Below are 27,968 nucleotides of genomic sequence, written 5' to 3'. Positions count from 1 at the left end.
GTTGTTGATGCCAATTCGTTAAATATATTCAAAATATGGCCCTTACGGATGGATCAAGGGGTATGGAGAGAAAGCAGGAACGGGGTACTGAGGTGAACGATCAGTCATGATCTTATTGAATGGTGGTGCAGTCTCGAAAGGCCGACTGGCCTACTCCTGCACCTATTTTCTATGATTCTATGTTTCTATATTTCGTGGGACTGCCTATGATGCTGATGGTGATTCACCCGGACTGCAGGCCCCTCACAGGGCGCCCGTTGTCATCAGTGTGTGAGTGAGAGTGTTATTATTCACGCGAATCACTGGCCACGCGGGGGAGAGCAGCTCGCTCACAATATCAGGACACAGGGTGTCTGATGCAGGAACGTTTCTGCGTCTTCTCATCGTTTAATTAATTTCAGAATCAGTGTGAAGGGATATTTACCTACATTCTTCAACTGCTGTCTGAACTTAGTCTGTGTCACGGCATAAATTGCCGTGTTTGTGCAGCAACTCAGCAGCTGCAGCATTATTCCAACGTCCATTACATAAAAAGGTATATATACAGAATCATAGCCCAAAAAGTACATCTGGGTCCAGATAGAATTCACCATAAGCAGCGCCCACAACAGGATGAAATTGCTGGAGATAACAAACAGTAAAATGATGGAATTCCTGCGGCTCGCCATCTCTGGGTCACTGGGACACTCCCCACTGCTGGCACCCAGGAGTTGCCTGCGGGCTCTGCTGGCCAATATAATATGCCTGGCGGTGACAGTATTGAGAAGCAGAATCAGAGCAAATGGGATACATGGGGTGAGAATATAATGAAGGAATGTGATTGCTGCCCAGACCGGTGAATTCAGAACATCATCTGTTATAATGCAAATCCAGGGCATGTTGTCAAGTATATAGAAACCTGTCAACATAAAATACCAGAACATGTTCTTGATCCCGCTCAGCAAAGTCACGGTTCCCAGAACCACAGCCGCCGTTCTCTCGGTGCAATATTTAGTTTTCAGCTTCTGGCAACAAATGGCCACAAAGCGATCAAAGGTGAAACTGACAGTGAACCAGACAGAACAATCTGTGGCCGCTTGAAGTAAGACGGCGTGAATATTACACACATGGATGGACCGCACGAAATGGAACTCTTTCTGATAAAGAGTCGGAATGTGCCTCAGTATCAGGTCGAGGATAATGACCAGGAGATCCGTCACTGCCATGGCCACCAGATAGCGAGTGACACATCTGGAGAGACCGCACTTTCCACGAGGCAGGATCACAATCGTCAGGATGTTAAGTGTCAGGCAGGAAAATAAACAGGTAAATTAAACGTTAATTTGGGAGCAAGGAATAGGCTCCAAACTAAAATAATTAACAATCTTTGACAAGGTAATCACCAACTAAATTCATTTATCAGCACCAAATCAGACGACCCATCCCTCAGTCAATGAGCCGCCAAATGCGTTTGCAACATCATCATCATAGGCAGCCCCACGAAAGCAAAAAAGTCTTGCTTCCACGCTAAAAGTGAGTTATCAGGTGATTTGAATAGTCCAACATGGTAATTACAGTCTTTGTCACAGGCGGGACAGAGAGTGGTTGAAGAAAAGGGTGGGTGGGGAATCTGGTTTGCCGCACGCTCATTCCGCAGCCCTCGCTTGGTTTCTACATGTTCTCGGCGACGACTCGAGGTGATCAGCGCCCTTCTGGATGCACTTTCTCCACTTCAGGTGATCTTAGGCTCGGAACTACCATGTGTCGGTGGGGATGTTGAGTGTTAATATGAAGGCTTTGAGGGTGTCCTTGAAACGAGCATTTGAAGTATTTGAAGATAAATGGAAGAGATTAATTGTTGTAGCTTTTCACCTGTTGGTTTCCACTTGTGCAGAGAATATTAGACGAGAAAATATGATAGTTTGTTCATATTCTAAGTACCTAAGTTAAAATCAGCCGGGGTTGTTTATCCTGAAATACAACTATTTTTGATTGAAACTAGATATGAATTGCTCCCTCATTATAGAAACATAGAAAATATAGAAAATAGTTGAGGGAGTAGGCCATTCGGCCCTTCGAGCCTGCACCGCCATTCAATGAGTTCATGGCTGAACATGCAACTTCAGTACCCCATTCCTGCTTTCTCGCCATACCCCTTGATCCCCCTGGTAGTAAGTACTGTATCTAACTCCTTTTTGAATATATTTAGTGAATTGGCCTCAACAACTTTCTGTGGTAGAGAATTCCACAGGTTCACCACTCTCCGGGTGAAGAAGTTTCTCCTCATCTCAGTCCTAAATGGCCTACCCCTTATCCTTAGTCTGTGACCCCTGGTTCTGGACTTCAGCAACATTGGTAACATTCTTCCTGCATCTAACCAGTTTAAACCCGTCAGAATTTAATACGTTTCTGTAAGATCCCATCTCGTTCTTCTGACTCCAGTGAATACAAGCCCAGTTGATCCAGTCTTTCTTGATATGTCAGTCCCACCATCCCGGGATTCAGTCTGGTGAACCTTCGCTGCATTCCTTCAATAGCAAGAATGTCCTTCCTCAAGTTAGGAGACCAAAACTGTACACAATACTCCAGGTGTGGCCTCACCGAGGCCCTGGACAACTGCAGCAATACCTCCCTGCCCCAATACTCAAATTCCCTCGCTATTAAGGCCAACATGCCATTTGCTTTCTTAACCGCCTGCTGTACCTGTATTCCAACCTTCAATGACTGATGTACCATGACACCCAGGTCTCGTTGCACCTCCCCTTTTCCGAATCTGTCACCATTCAGATAATAGTCTGTCTCTCTGTTTTTACCACCGAAGTGGATAACCTCACATTTATCCACATTATACTTCATCTGCCATGCATTTGCCCACTCGCCTAACCTATCCAAGTTACTCTGCAGCCTCATAGCATCCTCCTCGCTCCTCACACTGGCACCCAACTTAGTGTCATCCGCAAATTTTAAGATTCTACATTTAATCCCTTCGTCCAAATCATTAATGTACAATGTAAACAGCTGGGGCCCCAGCACAGAACCTTGCGGTACCCCACTAGTCACTGCCTGCCATTCTGAAAAGTAGCCATTTACTCCTACACTTTGCTTCCTGACTGACAGCCAGTTCTCAATCCATGTCAGCACACTAAACGCAATCCCATGTGCTTTAACTTTGCACATTAATCTCTTGTGTGGGACCTTGTCGAAAGCCTTCTGAAAGTCCAAATATACCACATCAACTGGTTCTCCCTTGTCCACTCTACTGGAAACCTCCTCAAAAAATTCCAGAAGATTTGTCAAGCATGATTTCCCTTTTACAAATCCATGCTGACTTGGACCTATCATGCCACCTCTTTCCAAATGCGCTGCTATGATATAAATGTGCAATAAAACCGATAACTGTAATGATATTGCACTTTTACCATTGAAGAAGCGAATTAAATCTGGTTGCCGGTGTTGATGATGCACTTCAGTCCCTCCGGCAGCCACCTCTCGTGGAAGGCCGCGAACGTTCCGGTGGACACCACGTGCTCCATCTCAAGGTACACCTTGGCTTGAACGTATCCGCGGAAGAGAGGGAGGCAGCCGGGCTCAATGATCCTCTCGACCACCCGCTGCCTGGACCAGCTGATGGTCCTCTTGGCCATGTCCCGGAGCAGTCCGACGATTATGATTCTGACCTCCCGCTCCCCCTCCGCACGAGGGGCCCAAAGATCAGAAGTGTACAGCCGGAGGCAACAGATATATCCACTCTGTTTCTCGCTGAGAGACCTACTGAACTGTGACAGATCGGCATGGGACCAAATTGCAAATTCAAAATAAAGATTGGAAATAAATGATTGAAATCTGGCAGAACGAACATTTTGTTTGAATGTTAATGACGCCTGTAATCCTGTTCCACCCATCAGAAGCACTGCCATAAATGCAGAACTTGAGATGGTGACAAAGGAGACACTGACTGGAACTAAACGATCAGCGGATATTTACCCGCCTATAACATAGCGTGGACAGAACAGAGCGAAGAGAGTTTCGCTTCCTCTGTTCAACTCCAAGTGAGAACAAAAGAGGAGAAATTGGCTGATAAAAGAAGGAATAAAATAATAAAAAATGGACGGCCTCTTATATGATTTCTGAATTATTGCATCACAGAAAATAACGGTAAAACATTCACAATAAATAGATATTCATGAACCTCAGGATCTCTGAGCTGATTCCAGTGATGCGATGATGCGACTTCCCAGATAGGGCTCCCACCTCGCTCCAGGAGTTCACACCAACATCTGCCTAGATTACACTGCTCCCTCCCTCAGTCTCGATATTTAATGACCAGATTCGCCGATATTACACTACTCCCACCTCTGTCGAGAAATTTCATTCCCAGGTTCGCCTAACTTCCAGTGCTCTCACGTCGGTCCAGGGATTTCATTCCGAGAGCCAAAAACATTTCTCCGCTCCCGCCTCTGTGATTGGACCTGACTTTTTGGAATGAACATATGATCTTGGCCGCAACTCCCCTTCCGTGCCCACTCCCTTAACTCCCTTCTCGTTTAAAACTCAGACTATCTCCAGTGAATAATATTCAATGAAGCTGCCTCCACAGCTTTCTGTCGAAGAGAATTCCAAAGATTCACGCCCCCCTGAGAGAAAAAATTGCTTTTTATTTGTGATATAAATGGGCGATCCCTTATTCTGAACCTATGTCCCCTGGTTCTAGATTTCTCCCACTAGAGGAAACATCATCTCTGCGTCTACCCCATCAAGTCCCTATAGAATCTTACACATTTCAATAAGATCACCTCGTAGTTTTCTAAACTCCAATGTATACACGCCCAACCTGCTCAACCTTTATTCTTATGACAACATATTCATCCCAGTAATCAACGTCGTGAACCTTCTCTGAACTGCCTCCAATGCAAGTAAATCCTTCCTTCACTAATGTGACCAAAACTGTACACAATACTCCAGCTGTAGACTTATCGACATCTTGTACAGTTGTAGCAGGACTTCTATATTCTGTCCCACTTGAAATAAAGCCAGACATTCTGCTGCCTTTTCTAATTGCTATCTGTACCTCCATGCTAACCTTCTGTGTTTTATGTACAAGAACCCCGAGATCAATCTGGACCACAGCAATTTGGTATCTCTCCCCATTTAATGATAATTTGGTTATTTATTTTTCATAACAAAGAAGATAGCGTCACATTTTCCACATTATACCCCATCTGCCATTGTTGTGGCCCACCCACTTAGACTATCTGTATGCCTTTGCCGATTTTTTGCGTCCTCCTCACAACATGGTTTGACACTTATCTTGTATTATCAGTGCTTCGATGCTGGTACACCTGGACAGTTCCATTGGGCGGGCCACATCTTCCGGATGCCTGACACAAGACTCGCAAGCAAGCGCTCTACTCGGAACTCCTACACAGTAAGCGAGCCCCAGGTGGGCAGAGGAAACTCTTGAGTGAAACGATCAAAGCCTCCTTGATAAAATGCAACACCCCGACCGACAGTTGGAAGTCCCTGGCCCAAAACTGCCTGAATTGCAGGAAGTGCATCCAGGAGGGCACTGAGCACCTCGAGTCTCATCGCCGAGAGCATGCAGAGACCAAGCGCAGGAGTAAGAAGGAGCATGCGTCAAACGAGTCCCACCACCCTTTCCTTGAACCACTGTTTGTCCCAGGTGTGACAGAGACTATAATTCCCGTATTGCACTGTTCAGTTACATAAGAACTCATTTTTAGTGTGGAAGCAAGCCTTCCTCTATTTAAAGTGTCTGTCTACGATGATGACGTTGTATCATAAGCAAAGATTTAACATTTAAGATAGATTTTTAAATTATGATGGGTTTTGATAGAGCGAGTATGTCGAAAATGTTTCCAGTTGCACAATGGTGCATAACCAGAGGAGACAGGTTTAAGGTAATTGACAAAAGAACCACAGGAGAGATGGGAAGAGTGTTCTTTATGCAGTGAGCTGTTGCGATCTGGAATGCGATTTGAGAGAACACGGTGGAAGTAGATTCAATCGTTATTTTCGAAAGGGAATTGCTTTATTCGTGGAAGGGGATATATTTACATTTTTCTGGCTAAAGAGTTGGGCTTCTGATATAGTTCTATCCAAGAGACGGCATGGACACGATGGACCGAGCGGCCTCTTTCTTTGCTGTATTAATCTATCAGTCGATGAGCAAGAGACAGAGACAGTGAAATGTGGAGAGGCAGCGTGAAACTGCCAGAGAGACAGAGAGAAAGTGAGAAATTCACAAAGTGCCAGAATGAATGAGAAAAAGAGAATAGAGACAGTATGACTGGAGGACGGAAAGAGGGAAGTAAATTAACATTTATTGGACAATTGGATAAATATTTGAAGGGGAAAAAATTGCTGGACTATGGGAATAGAGCAGGGGAATGGGACTAATTGGAGGGGGTGAGACCATGGTGGGATTTGAACACATGGATGAGAATAAAAAAAATGAGATATTACTTAATCGGGAGCCAATGTTGAAGAGCAGATTGTTGATGGGTGAACAGGACTTAGTGGAGTTAGGTTATGATCAGCAACTTGTTTAGGTGAGCTCTAATTTATAGTGGACTGTAACTGCGAGGTGGGCAAGGAAAGCATTGTAATGGTTGATTCTTGTTTCACAAAGTCACTGGGTTGTTGAGGCGAAGGGATGAGGTGACCAGTATTATGGAGATGACAGTGGGCAGGACCAGTGATTCAGAGGAGAAGAGGTCAGAATTGAACTCAGGGAAAAAACAGAATGCTGAATTTGTGAACAATCCCGTTCAGATTCAGACATTGGCCACAGAGGGGACTGAGTCAGTAGATATACAATGTGACGAAGACTTCCAAAAAATGAAGTGACATACTCAGTCATGCAGTGAAATATAGAGTGGAGTTATAATTGTTGGATCTAGAGACTTACCAGGAACACCAACTACAGGAAAGAGTGTGGAATAAATTAAAATATCACTCGTACAATTAACAACGTATGCATAGTTAACAGCTGTATAAAGAGATTTCCCAGGAACAACAACTGCATCAAAGATGAGAAAGCAATTTACAAGTCTTGTAATACAGCGAAATTTGGTTGCAGAGTTAATGGTTGGATGCATAGACTACCATGAACAACAAATGCAGCAAGGAGGGGAGAGTGAAATATAAGATCAGTAATACATTGAACCATGATTAATGGAATAATTAGAAAGACTTACCAGTAAAACCAACAACAGCAAGGACGGGAAAGTAAATGTATTGAATAATACGAAATGCGTAACGGATTCGCAATAACAATAATAATTCCTCATAATGTGCAACAAGAAAGTTAAAATACAAGATGAAACTCCTGCCATTTGTTGTAACATTCCAATCCATTTTTTTCAGATTCTGATACATTGTTTTATCATTCCAATCTACTGTTCTCAGATTCCGACTCCCTCTCTGTGGAGCAGTGCGATGATCGCTGTTAGTGCCAAAGGTGATGTATTCACTGTGACTATGGGGTAACACTTTGAAAGGAGTGCCTTATCAATATGAGCCAGAATCACTCCAGTGACACAATTCGGTAAATAGAGCCTATTATTAATTACATTCACTGAACAAATAGCTTCTGTAAACCCGTGGAGACTGATATTAATTACAGTCCCTGAACAAACATTTTCAATGAACCCCTTTCAATCCAACACTTTATGTACCACAATAAAGTAGCTATCCTGGAGGAGTTTTGATCACCTGGATGGGTAAGAGAGAAATGTTCCCAGATACTTTTCCCGAAATTGACCTGGATTTTAAACTGGTTTTTGCCTCTCCCGGGAGATCACATTGCTCCGGTTGTGTTGGAGTGTATAGTGTTTCAGTTTATGGTGTGTCTCAGTTGTGTGGGGCAGTCTGCTTGTGCTTGGTGCTCTTTACTTTTCCCTATTGTTAATGGTTCAAAAGATTACATGTAAGCTTCAGGGCTACTGACCGATGGTCTGAGTCTTTGTCGGCCGGCGTGGATATGATGGGCCGGAAATGACCTCCTGTCTTGTAAATTTCTATGTTTCTATGTTTCTATATAACTGGTCCGAATGGGAATTATGAGTGTTGCTGAGTGAAGGAATGATGGAAATCACTCAGGCCAGAATCTTTAATCCTCCCTGGATATGTCAGTGGTGCCAGAGGACTGGATGTTCGCAAATGGTACACGCTGTTCAAAAAAGGAGAGAGGGAAGAAACCTGTAGCTACAGGCCAGTCAGACTAACGTCTGTGCTGGGGAAACTTCGAAAGGCCATATACCGGTATGAAATTATCTGTCACTTGGAAAAACATGGATTAATAAATGACAACCAGCGCAAATTGTGTTAATGTCGTAGTGTGTCTGAAAAACCTGATTGAGTTATTTGATGTAATAACCTAAAGGTTTGATGAGCGTAGTGCAGCTGATGTTGTATATATCGACTTTCAAAAGGCGTTTGATAAAATGTCAATTCATCGACTTGATAGGGAAACTGAACCTCATGGAATTAAAGGGACAGTGGCTGTGTGGAGGCAACATTGGCACCGGAACAAATAACTGAGAGTGGTGGTGAAAAGTTGGCGTTCAGACAGAAGGGAAGTATAGAGTGGTGAAACCCAGGGTTCTATATTAGTGCCAGTACTCTTTCTGATAGAGATTAATAGCCAGGACCTAAGTCTAAAGGCATAAATTCAAATTTGCAGATGTCACGAAACTCAGAAATGTAGTTAGCAGTAGGGAGCATAGCAGACATCAGGAGCACAGCGATAGTCTGCTTAAATGGAAGATGCATGACAGGCAAAATGAAACATGTGTGAAGAGATATATTTGTGTGAAGGAACATGACAATCGGCAATATAAGTTAAACAATACTTTTTTTAAATGGCGTGCGTGTGCAGAGACACCTGCGAGTCGATGTGCACAAATCTTTGAAGGTGGCAGGGCAAGTTCATAAAACTGTTAAAAACGGAGGAAGAATCTTTGACTTCATGAATCATCGGGTATGGCAGCAAAGTGATTGTGCTACTGTGCTAACGATCCAGAGACGTGGAGTAAAGATTCAAGGGCATGAGTTCAGATCCCACCACGGCAGCTGTGCAATTTAAGGTGAATTAAATAAATCTAGAATTAAAATATTGTGTCAGCAATGGTGACCGTGTGGATCTCGGATTGTCATTACCCATCTAGTTCAATAACCTGTTTTCGGGATGGAAATCCCCCGTCCTTACCGAGTCTAGCAGCTATATGACCCCAGTCCCACAGCAATAAGGTTAACACTAAATAGCCCTCTAGATGTATCGATGAATTCACCAGCAGCTTCTCGGTGGAATTTGGGATGGACAATAAATGCAGCCCACACCACCGATTCACACATCATGAAGGTACAATAAAAATCTGTTCAACATCGGTTAATCTCTGCATGACGATTCGGCAGCGCACATTAGGAAAGCCTTGGTGAAGTTGTGGAAGAGATTTAATCATCATCGTAGGCATACCTCGAAATCGGGGATTACTTGCTTCCACTCGAAAAGTGAGTTCTCAGGTGATTGAACATTCTAATATGGGAATATCGGTCTCTGTACCAGGTGGGGTAGATAATGGTTGAAGGAAAGGGTGGGTGGGACTGGTTTGCCGCACACTCCTTCCGCTCTCTGCGCTTGTTTGCTGCATGCTCTTGGCGACGAGACTCGAGTTGCTCAGCGACCTCCCGGATTCTCTTCCTCCATTAGTGCAGTCTTTGGCCAGGGACTCCCAGCTGGCAGTGGGAATGTTTCTCTTTTTCAAGGAGACGTTGAGGGTGTCCTTGTAATGTTTCATCTGCCCACGCGGAGCTCGTTTGCCGTGTAGGAGTTCCAAGTAGAGCGCTTGCTTTGCGAGTCTCGTTTCAGGCATGCGAACAATGTGGCCCGCCCAGCGGATCTGATCAAGTGTGCTCAGTGCTTCGCTGTGGGGATGCTGGCCTGATCGAGGACTCTAACGTCTGACAACCCAAGGGATCTGCAGGATCTTGAGGAGACATAGGTATTTATCCAGTAATTTGTGGTACCTACTATATACGGTCCACGTTTGTGATCCATACAGTAGGCTGGCTATGTCTACATTCTCGTAGACCATGAGCTTGGTGCCAGATTTTATGGTATGATCTTCCAACACTCTCTTCCTCATGCGACCGAAGGCTGCGTGGTGCACTGGTACCCCCAGAGAGAGTTATAAGTTGATATAAGCAACTGTGATTTTTCCCGTTCGATCAGAGAATATTAACGAGAGATTTAACAGAGGTTTTCAAGAATATGAGGGCTTTGGATAAAGTAACTGAAGAGAAACTCTGCCAGTGGTAGAAGAGTTGTTAACCAGAGGGAAGAGTTTTACGAAAATTAACAGAGGGAAGATGAGGAGAATTTGTCTTACACTGCGAGTTTGCATCATCTGGATTGTTCTCACTGAAAATGGGATGGAAGGAGATTTAACAATAACTTTTAAAATTTGCAGATGACACAAAGATTAGTGGGAAAGCGGGTTGTGTGGAGGACACAGAGAGTTGGATAGATTAAGCGAATGGGCTAAATTTTGGCAGATGGAATACAATGTCTGAAAATGTGATATCATCCACCTTGGAAAAGAAAACAGTAAAAGAGAATATTATTTGAATGGGGAGAAATTACAACATGCTGCGGTGCAGAGGGACCTAGGGGTCCTTGTGCATGAAACTCTTTTAGAGTGTACCTGCAAAACATAAAACATTAAACCGTGCCACCCGACCTGGGTGACACACCAGACATTTACAAGGCCCTTTTTTTCCTTTTTTTCTGGCGTTTTTCTTTCTTTTTTTTTGGGCACTAAAATCACAATTTTCCCAGTGCCCCCTATAAAAGGGAAGGGGACACTAAAAGCACCGGCAATTAAAACAAATTAAATTTTAAAACGTAAAATCGCATGAATCTCAAAAAGTTAGTTTGCAGGTGCAGCAGGTCATCAAGAAGGCGAATGGAATGTTGGCCTTCATTACGAGAGGGATGGAATACAAAAGTAGGGAGGTCATGCTGCAACTGCACAGGGTATTGGCGAGGCCGCACCAGGAGTACTGCGTGCAGTTCTGGTCACCTTACTTAAGGTATTATATGCTAGCTTTGCAAGGGGTATAGAGACGATTCACTAGGCTGATCCCGGAGATGAGGGGGTTAACTTATGATGATAGATTGAGTAGACGATGTTTTTACTCGTTGGAGTTCAGAAGGATGAGGGGTGATCTGATAGAAAAATTGAAAATAATGAAAGGGATAGACAAGATAGAGGCAGAGATGTTGATTCCACTGGTCGGGGAGACTAGAACTCGGGGACTTAGCCTGCAAATACCGGGGGGGGCAATTTAAACGGAGTTGAGAAGGAATTTCTTCTCCCAGAGGGCTGTGAATCTGTGGAAAGCTCTGCCCAAGGAAGCAGTTGAGGCTAGCTCATTGAATGTATTCAAATCACAGATAGATAGATTTTTAACAATTCACGGAATTAAGGTTTATGGGGAGCGGACGGGTAAGTGATGCTCAGTCCAAGGTCAGATCAGCCATAATCTAGTTGAAAGGCGGAGCAGGCTCGAAGGGCAAGATTGCTTACTCCTGTTACTAATTCTTATGTTCTTATATTCTTATGTAATTGGAATCAATACTGGAATTCCGGTATTTGAAGGGATCTGGGAACAGAACAGGGGTATGCGGCTGATTGAATAGCTCGAGCACAGAGCCTGGAGCAGCATGATGGATCGAATGGCCTCTTCTGTGCTGTATGATTCTGTGGTCCTGTGATAACAGAAGCCATTGAGTCCTTGTCTCGTGTGTAGAATAGATGCTGTGCTCTTTTTGAGCCTGTTTCTAATCGTTACTTGTGCTCTGATAAATGCAATAGCGGAAAAGCAAGCACAGTATAAAATAGAGTTTAAAAAACCTGAAATCGTGAAATAATTATGAGACCAAAAATAGGGCTATGATGATAAAATCGATACCAATAAATCCAATAATAATTTCAGGAGAAGCCTCTGTAACCAGAGAGGTGAGAATGGGGAACCAACCTCCAGAGGTAGTGGTTGAGGCGAATAGTACAGAACCATTGAATGGGAAGCCAGATCAACAAATCAGGGAGAAAACAATAGAAGATTCTGCTAATAGGGTATGATGCAGAGTTGTGGGAGTTGTGTGGAGGAATGGTGGTGGTGTGTGTGCTGCATAAACGCCAGCGTGGAGCAGTCGGTTCCAATGCCTGCTTTGTGTGCTGTACGATATATATCATTTGCTTAGCCGAGCATGAGCCCCGCTCTGATCACATCCCGCGCCGGGATTCAATCCATGCATTATAAAGCATTGCTCTGATTCGTATTACATTATTTGTATCTATTTCCTCTAAGTATATCAGGGATAAATGTAACCAAATCACAGATGAAGGTTGCAGCAGTAGAGAATCTCGGGCAGGAGGGCAGACAGTCAAAGTTATGAAGGTGGAAATCACGATGGAGACAGAACATGATGCCACCGATGCTTCAATCGCAACACTCAGCGCTGACGAGTGAAGGAAGTGCCTGAGGAACCCGAAACCCAGCCAGAGACAGAAACTACCAGGGTGAACAGAATGAGTTTTGTAATAATACGACTGACCAACAAAAATGATGTATCTGCGTTAAATGCTCAGCAATTTGAGGCGTGGAGAATGACAACCAGTTCAGGTTAAATTGTTCCACCGGCAGGTACAGCACGGGGTTAGATACACAGTAAATTTAGCTCTACACCGTCCCATCAAATACTTCCAGCGCAGGTACAGCACCGGTTACATATCGAGTAAACGTCCCTCTACACTGTCCCGATCAAACACTCCCAGGTCAGGTACAGCGGGTTAGATACAAAGGTAAGCTCCTGCACAATATCCAATCAAACAATCCTAGGACAGGTACAGCAAGGGTTAGATGCAGAGTAAAGCTCCTTCGAGACTGTCCCATCAAACATACCCAGGGCAGGTCCATCACCGGTTAGATACAGAGAAACGCTCCCTCTTAACTGTCCCATCAAACGTTTCCAGACCTGGTGCACACGGGTTCGACACAGATAAATCTCTCTCTACACTGTCCCATTCGGTGTGTGTTGGGCTCAGACCCTCACTGGGTGTGAGATCAGCCGAACTTAGAACCAGCCTGGATTAAGTAACAGACTTTCGCAATGATCACTGCCTCCCCTCCCTCATTGATTCCCCTCGCTGGGCTGTTTTGCTCCAGTCTCCCCATGCGATCAATGACGAGATTTCAATTCCTCCTTCTGTCGCCCACTCAATATAAATTAATCCACTTTCATCCTGGAACGACTCTATTGACCATCTGCAAGGGCATGGTTGATTAGCAAAGATGTTATCTGGCTATTGTGAAGGCCCTGAGCTATCTCAACAAGAGCTATGCTTAAAACCACACCTCCGCATAAAACACACCAGATGACCATGCGTTGACCTCGGACTCAAGGGAGCAATAAAGAAAATCTAAAGATAAACTTGTACAACAATATAACAATATAAGGCAAGTGATACCAGGAAGAAGCGAGCAATTGGGTTTTCGATCATGCTTTGGAAAAAACAATCACGTCACTGTTAAGGCCTGTCCACGAGGTCACTCATTGGCAAAACCTGTATAATTAACGTATAATTTGAACAGTTCGGTTGAGATCCTATCAGGCGGATGCGAACTGAAATGCTCCCCCTGTACGTGCTGAAATAAAATATCGTTGAACATTATTGAAGGTATCAGCCTGTTGATTCCGGGTTTGTTAATTGAGTAGAAGGGCGATCCTCCCCATCAATTGGCTTAGTTTGCAGGATTCTGAAACGCAAACCCGAAACGATGTGGCAGCTGTTGTGGTGAATAACCTTTATTAAGTACCAGCTACAAGTTGGAGCTGTTAAACTGTTTATGGGAAAGCAGGAGATCCACAGAGAGAACAAATAAACGCGACAAGGAGAGGACGAAGACAAAGGAATAAGGAAAATCTGGGTTATGAGTAGGCTGCAATGAGCTTAAGTGGCGTGCAGTACTAACGATCAAGAATCGGTCAGGAGACACGATAGAGGTACAAGAGGAGCCCACTAAGGGAATGATAGTCCCTTAGCAATCTTGGAAATGGCGGGGAATACGACTGGTGACCATCAGGATCTATACGGAAAATGCTAGCAGATGAAAACATAAAACTAATTGAGGGAATGAAGAAATAGGAATGGCAACCAGACGAAACACTGGAGAGGCAGGCAAAGTGACTGAGATGCAAGCCAAGGAATAAAGGAGACCGGGATCATACGGTAGTATTAGCCTGCTATCGGGTACAAAATAAAGTGATAGAAACAAAGGATCAGATAATGCAGGAGCTAAAAGCTAAAATAAAATAGATGGAAGAGGCAGAAGTAAGCAGTAGGAATGTTACAATATGTGCAGCAGTAACTGGGCGACCTACACTGCCTGCACCGATACCAATACAACGCCCACTTGAACATTTCAGTGAAGAAATAGAGAATAGTTGGGGACCACAGATGGTGAAGGGCGAACACGGGAGCTGCTTAATCGGAATCGAGCCTCTCAGCCCAAGTGGCCGAATTAGTCGCCCTAAAGGAAGCCCTCAAAGAGGCAAAAGGTAAAAGGGTAAATATGTATACAGACAACTGATACGCATTTGGGGTGGTCCACAATTACATGGTAGCCTGGAGTCCGCGAGGTCATATGACATCGGGGCGAGGACCAATTCGACATGAGAACATATTTACCGAAGAGGTAGAGACTTCGCTCCAGACCCAGGGATATGCAATAATAAAAATCAAAGACCATAACTAAATAACTGACCGACATCAAAAAGGCAATTCATAGGCAGATGAGGCAGGTAGGAAATTGCCAGAGGCATGGGGCCTATGGGCTAAAATAAGCACCTGTGCGCTTGGGCCGGAAGAAAAAAATATGTTTAACGTACAGGAGGCAACCCTAAAGCAGGGAAATGTTGAATGGAAAAGACAGGAAGCTAAACAAGGAATGGATGGAATCTGGAGAAAAGATTTTAATGTGGTAGCCCCAGGGTGCATCCGACAACACCTACTGAGTATATAGCACGGGTATGCGCACACAGGAAAGACCAGCGTGACGAGTTCAATGTCCCGATGTTGGTGGTGGAAGGGAATGGGAAGAGATAAAGAAAATTACTGTAGGAAGTGCTTAACATGCACAAAGCATTAACTAGGTGGAAAAACAAAATTGAGAATGAGAGAGCAACCCCGACCAAAGGGAGCATGGTAAAACATGCTGACAGGCTTCATGGGCCCACTGTCAAATCACCAGGGGGAACGTATTGCTTGTTTATAACAGATCAATTCAGAAAATGGGGAGAAGCAATCACAACAAAAATTGCTCAATGAGACGGTGGCTAGAATATTTGCAGAAGAAATTATACCTCGTTGAGGATTGCCCCTACAGATAGATTCAGGTCAGCTTACAAACATCATGGGTCAAGTAATGAAACAAAAATGCTGCCGACTGGGAACCAGGCAGAAATTCCCTATCCCCTATCATCCGGCATCATCCGGATTAGTAGAACGAATGAATAGGACCCTGAAGAACGCATTGGCCAAAGTGATCAACGATAGAGGAAAGGGATGGGTAGATATACTGCCCCTCATTTTAACGAAGTTCAGGGCGACCCTAATCTGGACCACCAGACGCACGCTTTTCAAATTAATGACAGGAAGAGCAATGAGATTACCTGCGTTTCGAGTGATGGGGAGTGATGACATCGGACTTTACTCAGACCCGACCGCGACCGAGCAAGGAGATTAGTGACGCAATTATGTTAACAATTACATGATCTGAGGCATACATCAGGGATCAGGAAGTGATCAAGGACTGGGAAACTGATAGCAAGGAACAAAAAGCTCAGAAACACAGATTGGGAGCAAGGTAACGGTAGAAATATACGCCGAAAAGCCAGGATTCTCAGCAAAATGGACAGCCACTCACCAGGTAATAATGGTAAGCGACAGCTGCATGTTTATGGTGATAAGGGGAACCGGACGGTGGACACATTGAATACAGTTAAAACATTATGCATAACATGACTCCTGGAAAACATGTTGTGTTTTAGAGAACCTTATTCCTAGTAGGAGGAATATTGGGTAACTCCATCTTAGACCACGACCCAGCGATAATTTGTCCAGACGGATATCAATAAAATATTTCCAATACAAACTCAATCTTTCACGAAAAATGCAAAAGGGGGCGAATTGAAATGGAATGGACAAGCCTGGTAAAGGGTCCGTCATGGCTGAACCAATCATGGACATGCATGAGTAGCTCGGACCAAGACAATCCACACAAGTGTGTGTGGGTAAGATGAAACATCACCAGGGATGTGGGGGGGACTTCGCCCATGCCCATTAGTGAATCACAATTCGGTAATGATTACTTTTGGGGAATGTTCTTGTGTAAGATATAGATCCCAACCATCACAAGAGCCCAGAACCCAGAACCCCAAGGATGCCCAGTCATTGACCGCGGGGTTCAAGCAGAGGATTAGAAAGGAAAATAACTAAAGAAAATATCCACATCATGGTACTCCAAAGGATTATTACAGTATTGTTAAACCTAATGAATATAATTATTCCACTGCTGTGCGATAAGTAAACCATATAGTTCGTCAACAACCTAATACTAAGAGCCCTTGACGGGCCCGAATACAAGACTATGACGTTCAATGTAAAAGAGCAAAGCAAAAATGGGAAATGCATGAGGAGAAAGAGGGGAAGATTAGAAATGGTGGCTGCAGGATAGGCGGCTGGCGCTGTGACGGTTAATGCAATAGATTATCAAACAACAGAAGAGTTGGTCATCACCCTCACACATTCATTAAAAGAACTGCTGGAAAGGGGAGATTGTAACGGGAAAATGCAGACCCAGCTATGGGACGGGAAGGAATGGGAGCTGCAACAGGTTGCCCATACTTTGCTGGACGATGCAAAAACGATCAATTTTAAACCAGGCTGGATGGACCATGATTAAATGAATGGAGGCCGGGATAGTTTGTGCGGGATATGCGGTTTGGATCTCAATACGGTTGAACATAACCGAGAACAATTGCAGAATGTGTGGGTGCCGGATTGGATAACCAATGGTGTATTTGCTGAATGGACATTGGGCAAGAATGACACCCAATCCTGTGAGGTCCGGAGCAAACGCCATGCCTGTTCCCTAATAACAGTTATGGAAGCAGAAATCGGAATATAATACGGCTTATATTATCAATAGCACAATACGACGTGACAAAGGGAAACAAATAGTACCAAGGAAGATATATTTTAAATAAATAAATAATCAGATCCATGTGCAATGTCACAAATTGCACCAGTAAGTAAATAAAAAGCGAAACAATACGAAATGTGCCGATATTAAAAGTTGTTACAAGAATAATCAAGTTGTTTTATGCCAAGAGCACCCAGAACTTAATAACAACGACTCTGGATATGGCCGAACAGATGGATGTGTGTTGAGAGTAACACCGTTAAAACTGGACTCCGAAACGACTGCAGACTCACACGTCAAGGGAGGATAGTGTTTGAGCACCACGGCGGTCAACATTACGGTGTGGAAGTCACCAACTGCCGTATCACGAGCATCAACTTCTGTTTTGCCCCAGAAGAAGAAGCCGATATCAAGGGATGTAATATATATGCAGAATTGAAAGGAAAGTCCTTCAGTGGGACGGTGGTGGACGCTATCGAAGCAAGGTATAAAGGTTTCGAGGAACCACAAGTACGACATGTACTCAGACTTAGTGAAGAACAAACTAAGTTGTAACAGGACATAGAAACATAGAAACATATAAAAAAGGTGCAGGAGTAGGCCATTCGGCCCTTCTAGCCTGCAGCGCTATTCAATGAGTTCATGGGGGAAATGCAACTACAGTACCCCATTCCTGCTTTCTCGCCATACCCCTTGATCCCCCGAGAAGTAAGGACTTCATCTAACTCCTTTTTGAATATATTTAGTGAATTGAACTCAACAACTTTCTGTGGTAGAGAATTCCACAGGTTCACCACTCTCTGGGTGAAGAAGTTTCTCCTCATCTCGGCCCTAAATTATTCTTGACTTCCCCAACATTGGGAACATTCTTCCTGCATCTAACCTGTCTAAACCCATCCGAATTTTAAACCTTCCTCTGAGATCCCCTCTCATTCTTCTGAACTCCAGTGAATACAAGCCCAGTTGTTCCAGTCCTTCTTGATAAGTCAGTCCTGCCATCCCGGGAATCAGTCTGGTGAACCTCTGCTGCACTCCCTCAATAGCAAGAATGTATTTCCTCAAATTAGGAGACCAAAACTGTACACAATACTCCAGGTGTGGCCTCGCCAAGGCCCTGTACAACTGTAGTAACACCTCCCTGCCCCTGTACTCAAATCCTCTTGCTATGAAGGCCAACATCGGCGGCAGTCAGGAGCAGCGTCGAGGAGGTGCGTGGAGAGGTCTATAAAAGGCACAGCAGGGAGTCACGGGCCCAGCGTCGGCGGCAGTCGGTAGCAGTGTCGAGGAGGTGCGTGGAGAGGCCTATAAAAGGCACAACAGGGAGTCCGGGGCCCAGCGTCGGCGGCAGTCGGGAGCAGCGTCGAGGAGGTGCGTGGAGAGGCCTATAAAAGGCACAGCAGCGAGTCCGGGGCCCAGCGTCGGCGGCAGTCGGGAGCTGCGTCGAGGAGGTGCGTGGAGAGGCCTATAAAAGGCGTGACTTGTGCAGCTACAGGGAGAAGGCAAAAAGTAGAAAGAAATCAAAAGGTGACGTCCAGTCAAGAGGGTAAGTGATTGGCTGGTGATTGGTGAGTAGTTTTCTTTTTTCTCTTCGATATCAGTGAGTAACCTTTAACATTGTTGTTGCCAATTTAAGTGTATCTAAGGGTTAAGTCATGGCAGGAGAGCTCGGTTGGGTGTTATGCTCCTCCTGCACCATGTGGGAACTCAGGGACGACACCAGTGTCCCTGACGACTATATCTGCAGGAAGTGTATCCACCTCAAGCTCCTGATGGTCCACGTTGTGGAGTTGGAGCTGAGGGTGGATTCACTCTGGAGCATCCACGACGCTGTGAATGACGTGAGTATCACGTGTAGCGAGTTGGTCGTACCGCAGGGAAACGGTCCACAGCCAGATAGGGAATGGAAGACCAACAGGAAGAGCAGTGCAAGGAAGGTAGTGCAGTAATCCCATGTGGTCATCCCCCTGCAAAACATATACACTGCTTTGGGTACTGTTGGGGGGGATGACTCATCACGGGAGGGCAGCAGCAGCCAAGTTCATGGCACCATGGCTGGCTCTGCTGCACAGGAGGGCAGGAAAAAGAGTGGGAGAGCAATAGTGATTGGGGATTCAATGGTGAGGGGAATAGATAGGCGTTTCTGCGGCCGCAACCGAGACTCCACAATGGTATGTTGCCTCCATGGCGCAAGGGTCAAGAATGTCTCGGAGCGGGTGCAGGACATTTTAAAAAGGGAGGGAGAACAGCCAGTTGTCGTGGTGCACATTGGTACCAACGACATAGGTAAAAAAAAGGGATGAGGTCCTACGAAATGAATTTAAGGAGCTAGGAGCTAAATTAAAAAGTACGACCTCAAAAGTAGTAATCTCGGGATTGCTACCAGTGCCACGTGATAGTCAGAGTAGGAATTGCAGGATAGCGCAGATACGTGGCTTGAGCAGTGGTGCAGCAGGGAGGGATTCAAATTCCTGGGGCATTGGAACCGGTTCTGGGGGAGGTGGGACCAGTACAAACCGGACGGTCTGCACCTGGGCAGGACCGGAACCAATGTCCGAGGGGGAGTGTTTGCTAGTGCTGTTGTGGAGGATTTAAACTAATATGGCAGGGGGATGGGAACCAATGCAGGGAGACAGAGGGAAACAAAAAGGAGGCAAAAGCAAAAGACAGAAAGGAGATGAGGAAAAGTGGAGGGCAGAGAAACCCAAGGCAAAGAACAAAAAGGGCTACTCTACAGCAACATACTAAAAGGACAAAGGGTGTTAAAAAAACAAGCCTGAAGGCTTTGTGTCTTAATGCAAGGAGTATCTGCAATAAGGTTGATGAATTAACTGTACAAATAGATGTTAACAAATATGATGTGATTGGTATTACGGAGACGTGGCTCCAGGATTATCAGGGCTGGGAACTCAATATCCAGGGGTATTCAACATTCAGGAAAAATAGAATAAAAGGAAAAGGAGGTGGGGTAGCATTTCTGGTTAAGGAGCAAATTAAGGCAATAGTTCGGAAGGACATTAGCTTGGATGATGTGGAATCTATATGGGTAGAGCTGCAGAATACCAAAGGGCAAATAACGTTATGGGAGTTGTGTACAGACCTCCAAACAGTAGTAGTGATGTCGCGGAGGGCATCAAACATGAAATCTTCATGTACCATGACACCCAGGTCTCGTTGCACCTGCCCTTTTCCTGATCTGTCACCATTCAGATAATAGTCTGTCTCTCTGTTTTTACCACCAAAGTGGATAAGCTCACTTTTATCCACATTAAATTTCATCTGCCATGCATTTTCCCGCTCACCTAACCTATCCAAGTCACTCTGCAGCCTCATAGCATCCTCATCGCAGCTCACACTACCACCCAACTTAGTGTCATCCGCAAATTTGGAGATACTACATTTAATCACCTCGTTTAACCATTAATATACAGTGTAAACAGCTGGGGCCCCAGCACAGAACCTTGCGGTACCCCACTAGTCACTGCCTGCATTTCTGAAATGTACCCATTTACTCCTACTCTTTGCTTCCTGTGTGACAAGAAGTTCGCAATTCATGTCAGCACACTACCCCAAATCCCGTGTGCTTTAACTTTGCACATTAATCTCTTGTGTGGGACTTTGTCGAAAGCCTTCTGAAAGTCCAAATATACTACATCAACTGGTTCTCCCTTGTCCACTCTACTGGAAACATCCACAAAAAATTCCACAAGTGTTGTCAAGCATGATTTCCCTTTCAAAAATCCATGCTGACTTGGTCCTATCATTTCACCTCTTTCCAGATGCGCTGCTATGACATTCGTAATAATTTATTCCATCATTTTACCCACTACTGTGGTCAGGCTGACCGGTCTATAATTTCCTGTTTTCTCTCTCCCTCCTTTTTTAAAAAGTGGGATTACATTGGCTACCCTCCACTCCATAGGAACTGATCCAGAGTCAATGGAATGTTGGAAATTGACTGTCAATGCATCCGCTATTTCCAAGGCCACCTCCTTAAGTACTGTGGGATGCAGTCCATCAGGCCCTGGGGATTTATCGGCCTTCAATCCCATCAATTTCTCCAACACAATTTCCCGAATAATAAGGATTTCCCTCAGTTCTTCCTTCTTACTAGACCCTCTGACCCCTTTTATATCCGGAAGGTTGTTTATGTCCTCCTTAGTGAATACCGAACCAAAGTACTTGTTCAATTTGTCTGCCATTTCTTTGTTCCCCGTTATGACTTCGCCTGATTCTGACTGTAGGGGACCTACGTTTGTCTTTACTAACCTTTTTCTCTTTACATATCTATAGAAACATTTGCATTCCGTTTTAATGTTCGCTGCAAACTTCTTCTCGTACTTCATTTTCACTGCCCTAATCAAACCCTTTGTCCTCCTCTGCTGAGTTCTACATTTCTCCCAGTCCCCAAATTCACTGCTATTTCTGGCCAATTTGTATGCCACTTCCTCGACTTTAATACTATCCATGATTTCCCTTGATAGCCACGGTTGAGCCACCTTCCCTTTTTTATTTTTACGCCAGACAGGAATGGACAATTGTTATAGTTCATCCATGCGGTCTCTAAATGTCTGCCATTGCCCATCCACAATCAACCCCTTAAGTATCATTCGCCAATCTATCCCAGTCAATTCACGAGTCATACCATCAAAGTTACCCTTCTTTAAGTTCCAGAGCATAGTCTCTGACTTAACTGTTTCATTCTCCACCCTGATGCAGAATTCCACCATATATGGTCACTCTTCCCCAAGGGGCGTCCATGAACAGCGGCAGAAATACGATGAAGAACATCGACAAACTCCAGAAAGACACGAATCAATGTTGGCAAACCAATCTTGGTATGCCAGGCTTTGCTTCTTTGGGCCAAACGTGCAGGTGCACCCCAGGATAAAAATAATATCCCATGTATTGGAGATTGTGCCATCTGTGGTTTTAATGGTATTGTTGAATGAATTATGTTGGAGATGATAACGACGAGCGAGGAAAGCCATAGCTCCGGCACCCATAAAAGATTCGAAAAAACAAAAGCAGTATGATCTGAAGAAAAATCTATCAAACAGGTAAATGGTGTGTCAACGGAAAAGGAAACGAGAAGCCATCCGAAAGTTAGAGCTTGGCAACCCAGACGGAACAGTTAAGCTGACAATATCACTTCCCCTTTGGATGAAATAATTAGTGGATGGCACATTGGCCTACCTTGGGGTATATAGCGAAGGGCCAAAATGGAGAATTGCAGAGGCAAGTTCGATTATCACAGTTGTTATCTGGCTAATTTGAAGGCCGTCAACTGGCTAAAGAGAAGGTAGGCTTAAAAATGCATGCTAACTTGGAGCCACAAGCTGACCACTCGTTTAATGTATGCTTAAAATTGCACGTACGCAAGATGGCCACTCGTTGAACTCGGGCTTAAGGGAGCAATATAATATAAGGAGAGTGGCACTTGGAACAATCGAACAAATGGGTATTTGTTCAAGCATTGGCACAACCAATCATATTACTGTTCAGGTCTGTCCATGAGGATACCCATGTGCCACACCCTGCAAAATTAAGATGTAATTTGGACAGCTCGTTGGAGATCTTCTCTCCGGCCGCTGAGTATTGAGATGTTCCCCCTTCATGTTTTCGAATTAAAGTCATTGGACTTATCCAAGTTTTCCATCTGTTGAATCAAGGCGTGTTAAGAGAGGAGAATGGCAATGTTCCCCATCAGATGCAAGCGATCAGGTCCAGGGGATTTATCTGCCTTTAGTGCCATTATCTTACTGAGTATCACCTCCTTAGTGATTGTGATTTTGTTAATTTCCTCAGGCCAAAGTCCCTTGATTATCCACTATTGAAATATTGTTAGTGTCCTCTACCGTACAGACTGATACAAAATATTTGTTCAGTGTTTTTGCAATCTCCATATTCCCCATTACTAATTCCCCGGCTTGTCCTCTTAAGCACCAACATTTACTTTAGCCATTCTTTTCCTTTTCATATACATATTGAAAATTCTTGCTATCTGATTTTTATATTTCGTGCTAGTTTACTTTCACAGTCTAACTTCCCGTTCTTTATCATTTTCAGTCGTTCTTTGCTGGCTTTTCAAAGATTCCCAGTCTTCTGTCCTCCCACTAGTTTTGGCCACTTTGTATGCGCTTGTTTTTAACAGGATACCATCCTTTATATCTTTCGTTAGCCATGGATCGCTATCCTTTCTCTTACACCTTTTCCTCCTCACTGGAATATATTTTTCTTGGAGTTGTGAAATATCTCCTTAAATATAGACCACTGTTCATCAATCGTCCTAGAATTTAACGATATTCCCAGTCCACTTTGCTCAATTTTGTCCTCATACCTTCATAGTCTATTTTATTTAATCTTAGTAAGCTGGCTTGAGATCCAAATTTCTCACCCTCTATCTGAATTTGAATTTCAATCATGTTATGATCACTCATTCCAAGGGGATCCTTTACTAGGCGATTGTTTATTGATCCAGATCTAAGATAACCTGCCCCCTGGTTGGTTCCGTTCTATACTGCACAAGGAACCCTTCCCATATGGACTCTGTGAACTCCTCCTCAAGGCAACCTGATCAATTTCATTTGTCCAAAGAATATGGAGGTTAAAATCACCCATGATGATTGTTGTTCCCATTTTACAAGCCCCCACTATTTCCTGCTTTGTGTTCCGACCAACAGAGTTGCTACTATTGGGGGGCCTATAGACTATGCCCACCTGTGACTTTTTCCCCTTATTGTTCCTTATCTCCAGCCAAACTCTTTCAACATCCTGATCGTTTGAGCCAATATCGTTTCTTACTATTGCAGTGATTCCATCCTTTATCACTAGAGCTACCCCACCTCCTTTTCCTTTCTGTCTGTCCTTCAGGATTGTCAAGTACCCCTGAATATTTAATTCCCAGTCCTGGTCGCCTTGGAACCACTTCTCTGTCATGGCTATCAGATCATACCCATTTGCATCTATGTTTGCTGTCAACTCATCTATTTTATTACAAATGCTTTACAAATGTTGTATGCTGCCCAGCAACAAACCCAGGACGCTAAGGTTGGAAAATACCCAGACTTACAGCGATGCCGGGAGATCCACAGGAGACAATTCCAGCAAGAATATCGTGAACTTCCTCATATCTCCCACAATTGTGTCCTGGTCACACCGGGTCTGAGCAACGCTCCCAACAATAAGGTCCTGATCATCCAGGGTCTGAGCGAGGCTCCTCACAATCAGGTCATGATCATCCCGGGTCTGAGCAACCCTCCCCACAATATGTTTGTACAACATCGTTATAGCTAAAACTGTCATGTCTGAATGTCAATAAATAATTTATAACAATTATAGAGTCAAGCATTTCTCTTCCATGGCAGGTACAGCACGCGGTTATATACAGAGTAAAATTCCCTTACACGATCCCATCAAACACGCCCAGGGCAGGTTAAGTGGGTGAGATACAGAGTAAATCTCCCTCTGCACTGTCCCACCAAACACTCCCAGGGCAGGTACAGGGGGTTAGATACAGAGTAAAGCTCCCTCTGCACTGTCCCACCAAACACTCCCAGGGCAGGTATAGCACGGGGTTAGATACAGAGTAAAACTCCAAGGGTAGGCAGGCAGAAAGGAAAAAGTGGTGGGGTAGCGTTGCTGGTTAAAGAGGAAATGAACACAATAGCAAGAAAGAACATTAGCCTGGATGATGTGGAATCTGTATGGGTAGACCAGCAGATTAACAAATGGGCAGAAAACGCAAGTGGGAGTTGTGCACAGACCATCAAACAGTAGTAATAAGGTTGGGGATGGTATCAAACAAGAAATAAGGGATGCATGTAATAAAGGTACAGCAGTTATCATGGGCGACTAAATCTGCATACAGATAGGGTTAATTTGGTAGCAATGCGGTGGAGGAGGATTTCCTGGAGTGTATTAGGGATGGTTTTCGAGACCAATATGTCGAGGAACCAACCGGAGAGCTGGCCATCCTAGACTGGGTGTTGTGTAATGAGAGAGGACTAATTAGCAATTTTGTTGTGCGAAGTCCCCTGGGGAAGAATGACAATAATATGGTAGAATTCTTTATGAAGGTGGAGAGTGACAGTTAATTCAGAGGCAAGGGTCCTGAACTTAAGGAAAGGTCACTCCGAAGGTATGAGATGTGAATTGGCTAGGATAGACTGGCAAATACGACTGAAAGTATTGACAGTGGATAGGCAATGGCACACATTTATAGATTACATGGATGAACTTCAACAAGTGAACATCCCGTTCTGGAGCAAAAATAAAACGTGTTAGGTAGCACAACCGTGGCTAACAAGGGAAATTATGGATAGTGTTAAATCCATGGAAGAGGCATCTAAATTGCCGAGAAAAAGCAGCAAACCTGAGGACTGGGTGAAATTTAGAATTTAGGAGAAGACAAAGGGGCTAATTAGGATGGTGAAAATAAGGTACGAGCGGAAGCTTGCAGGGAACGTAAAAGCTCCCTGCCACCTCTCTCTCTCCCTGCCCCCGTTCACTCTCCATGCCCCCGATTTTTCTCCCTGCCCTGCTCTCTCTCCCTGCCCCGCTCTCTCGCCCTGCTCCGCTCTCTCTCCCTGCCCCACTTTTTCTCCCTCCCCCGCTTCCCTGCCCGGCTCTCTCTCCCTGCATCACTCTCTCCCTGCCCCGCTGTCTATCCCTGTCCCGCTGTCTATCCCTGCTCCGCTCGCTATCCCAGCCGCGCTCTCAATCCCTGCCGCGCTCTCTATCCCTGCCTCGCTCTCTATCCCTGCTCCATCTCTCTCTCCTTCCCCGCTCTCTCTCTCCCTGCCCTCCCTCTCTCGTCACATGCTATGCTCTCTCTCACTGCCCCACTGCTATGTCTCTCTGCCCCCCGTTCTCTCTCTCTGCCCCACTCTCTCTCTCCCTGCCTCCCTCTCTCTCTCCCTGACCCACCGCTCGCTCTCTCTGCAAACCCCCCGCTCTCCCTCCCTACCCCCGACTTTCTCTCCCTGCCACGCGCTATCTCCCTGCCCCCCACGCTCTATCTCCCTCCCCGCCTGTCTCTCTCCCTGCCCTGCTCTCTCTGTCCCTGCCCGCCGCTCTCTCTCGCTGCCGTCCGCTCGCACTTCCTGACGCCTTTCTCTCTCTCCCTGCCCCCCTTCTCCCTCTCCCTGTCCCGCTCTCTCTCCCTGACCTGCTCTCTCTCCCTGACCCACTCTCTCTCTCCCTGCTCCGCTCTCTCTCTCCCTGCCCCCTCTCTCCCTCTTCCTGCCCCACTCTCACTCTCTCCCTCTCCCTGACCTGCTCTCCCACTCTCCTTGCCCGGCTCTCTCTTACTGCCCCGCGCACTCTCTCCCTGTCCCGCTCTTTTCTCTCTCCCTGCCCCGCTCTCTCTCTCCCTGCCCTCTCTCTCGTTCCCTGCCCCCACCTCTCTATCTCCCTGCCCCGCTCTCTCTCACTACCATTCCCGCTCTCTCTCTCTCTCTCCCTGCCCCACTCTGTCTACCTGCCCTGCGCTCTCTCTCTCGCTGCCCAACTCTCTATTCCTGCCCCGCTCTCTCTCTCCCTGCCCCACTCTCTCTCCCTGCCCTGGACGTTCTCTCCCTGCCCCATTCTCTCTCTCTCGCTGCCCTGCTCTCTATCCCTTCGCCGCTCTCTCTATCACTGCCCCGCTCTCTCTCTCCCTGCCCTGCTATCTCTCTCCTTGCCCCGCTCGCTCTCTCCCTGCCAAGCTCTCTCTCTCCATGCCCACCCCGGTCGCTTCCTGTCTGCTCCACTCCCTAGTGGGATATTTACACAAGACATAACCAGTGTGATACCTTGGGAATGTTTATTGGACAGTGTAGAGGGAACTATGCTCTGTAGCGAGACCATGCTCTCGTTGTGATCAGATCAGTTTTGGTCGTATTAAATGTGGAGCAGGCTCGAAGAGCCGTGTGGCCTGCTCCTGCTCCTATTTCTTATGTTCTTATGTCTTTATGCTGTTAAATTTACCGTGTACGGCATTGTGTCCACCCATCCCTCCCGCTTGATGGTGCATCAGCGAGTTCACACTGAGTGGAGCAGTGCAAGGACGGTAGTGCAGGGGTCCCATGCGTCCAGCCCCCTGCAAAACAGATACGCTGCTTTGGGTACTTTTGAGGGGGATGACTCATCAGGTGGTAGAAGCAGCATCCAAGGTCAAGGCACAGTGGGTGTCTCTGCTGCGCAGCAGGGCAGGAAAATCAGTTGGAATGCTCTCGTGAGAGGGGATTCGATTGTAAGGGAAATAGATCGGCTTTTCTGGAGCCGCAACCGAGACGCCAGGATGTTATGTTACCTCCCTGGTGCAACAGTGAAGAATGTCTCGGAGCGGGTGCAGGACATTCTGAAAAGGGAGGGTGAACAGCCAATTGTCATGATGCTGTAGGTTCCGACAATCTAGGGAAAAAAAAGGGATGAGATCCTACGAGACGAATTTCGCGAGGTAGGATCCAAATTAAAAGGTTGGATCTCAAAGGTAGTAATCTCAAGATTGGAACCAGTGCCACGTACTAGTCAGAGGAGGGATCGCAGGATAGCTCAGATGAATACGTGGCTTGAGGAGTGGGGCAAGAGGTCAGGATTCAAATTCCTAGGACATGGGAACCGGTTCTGGGGGAGGTGGGAAAAGTACAAACAGGACGGTGTGCAACTGGGCAGGACCGGATCCAATACCTAGGGGGAGCGTTTGTTAGTGATGTTGGGAA

The 27,968-nt window shown here is 45.4% G+C and overlaps 1 protein-coding gene across 1 annotated transcript; it reads right to left on the bottom strand.

Moving 5' to 3' along the window:
• Window positions 1–413: 413 nt before the first annotated feature.
• Window positions 414–24,549, bottom strand: LOC139238102 (probable G-protein coupled receptor 139; the record flags this gene model as incomplete). Its single annotated transcript, XM_070867452.1, has 3 exons — window positions 24,338–24,549; window positions 7,197–7,477; window positions 414–1,282 (listed from the first exon to the last, which is right to left on the bottom strand). Coding segments are annotated over exons 1-3 (1,362 nt in total), but the record flags the coding sequence as incomplete, so codon positions are not given.
• Between the last annotated feature and the right edge of the window lie 3,419 nt (window positions 24,550–27,968).

The sequence above is a fragment of the Pristiophorus japonicus genome, chromosome 25 (genome assembly GCF_044704955.1).
Source record: "Pristiophorus japonicus isolate sPriJap1 chromosome 25, sPriJap1.hap1, whole genome shotgun sequence".
Taxonomy (NCBI): Eukaryota; Metazoa; Chordata; class Chondrichthyes; family Pristiophoridae; genus Pristiophorus; species Pristiophorus japonicus.
The sequence above is the reverse complement of the archived record's forward strand: the minus strand, read 5'-3'. Positions and strand labels throughout refer to the sequence as shown.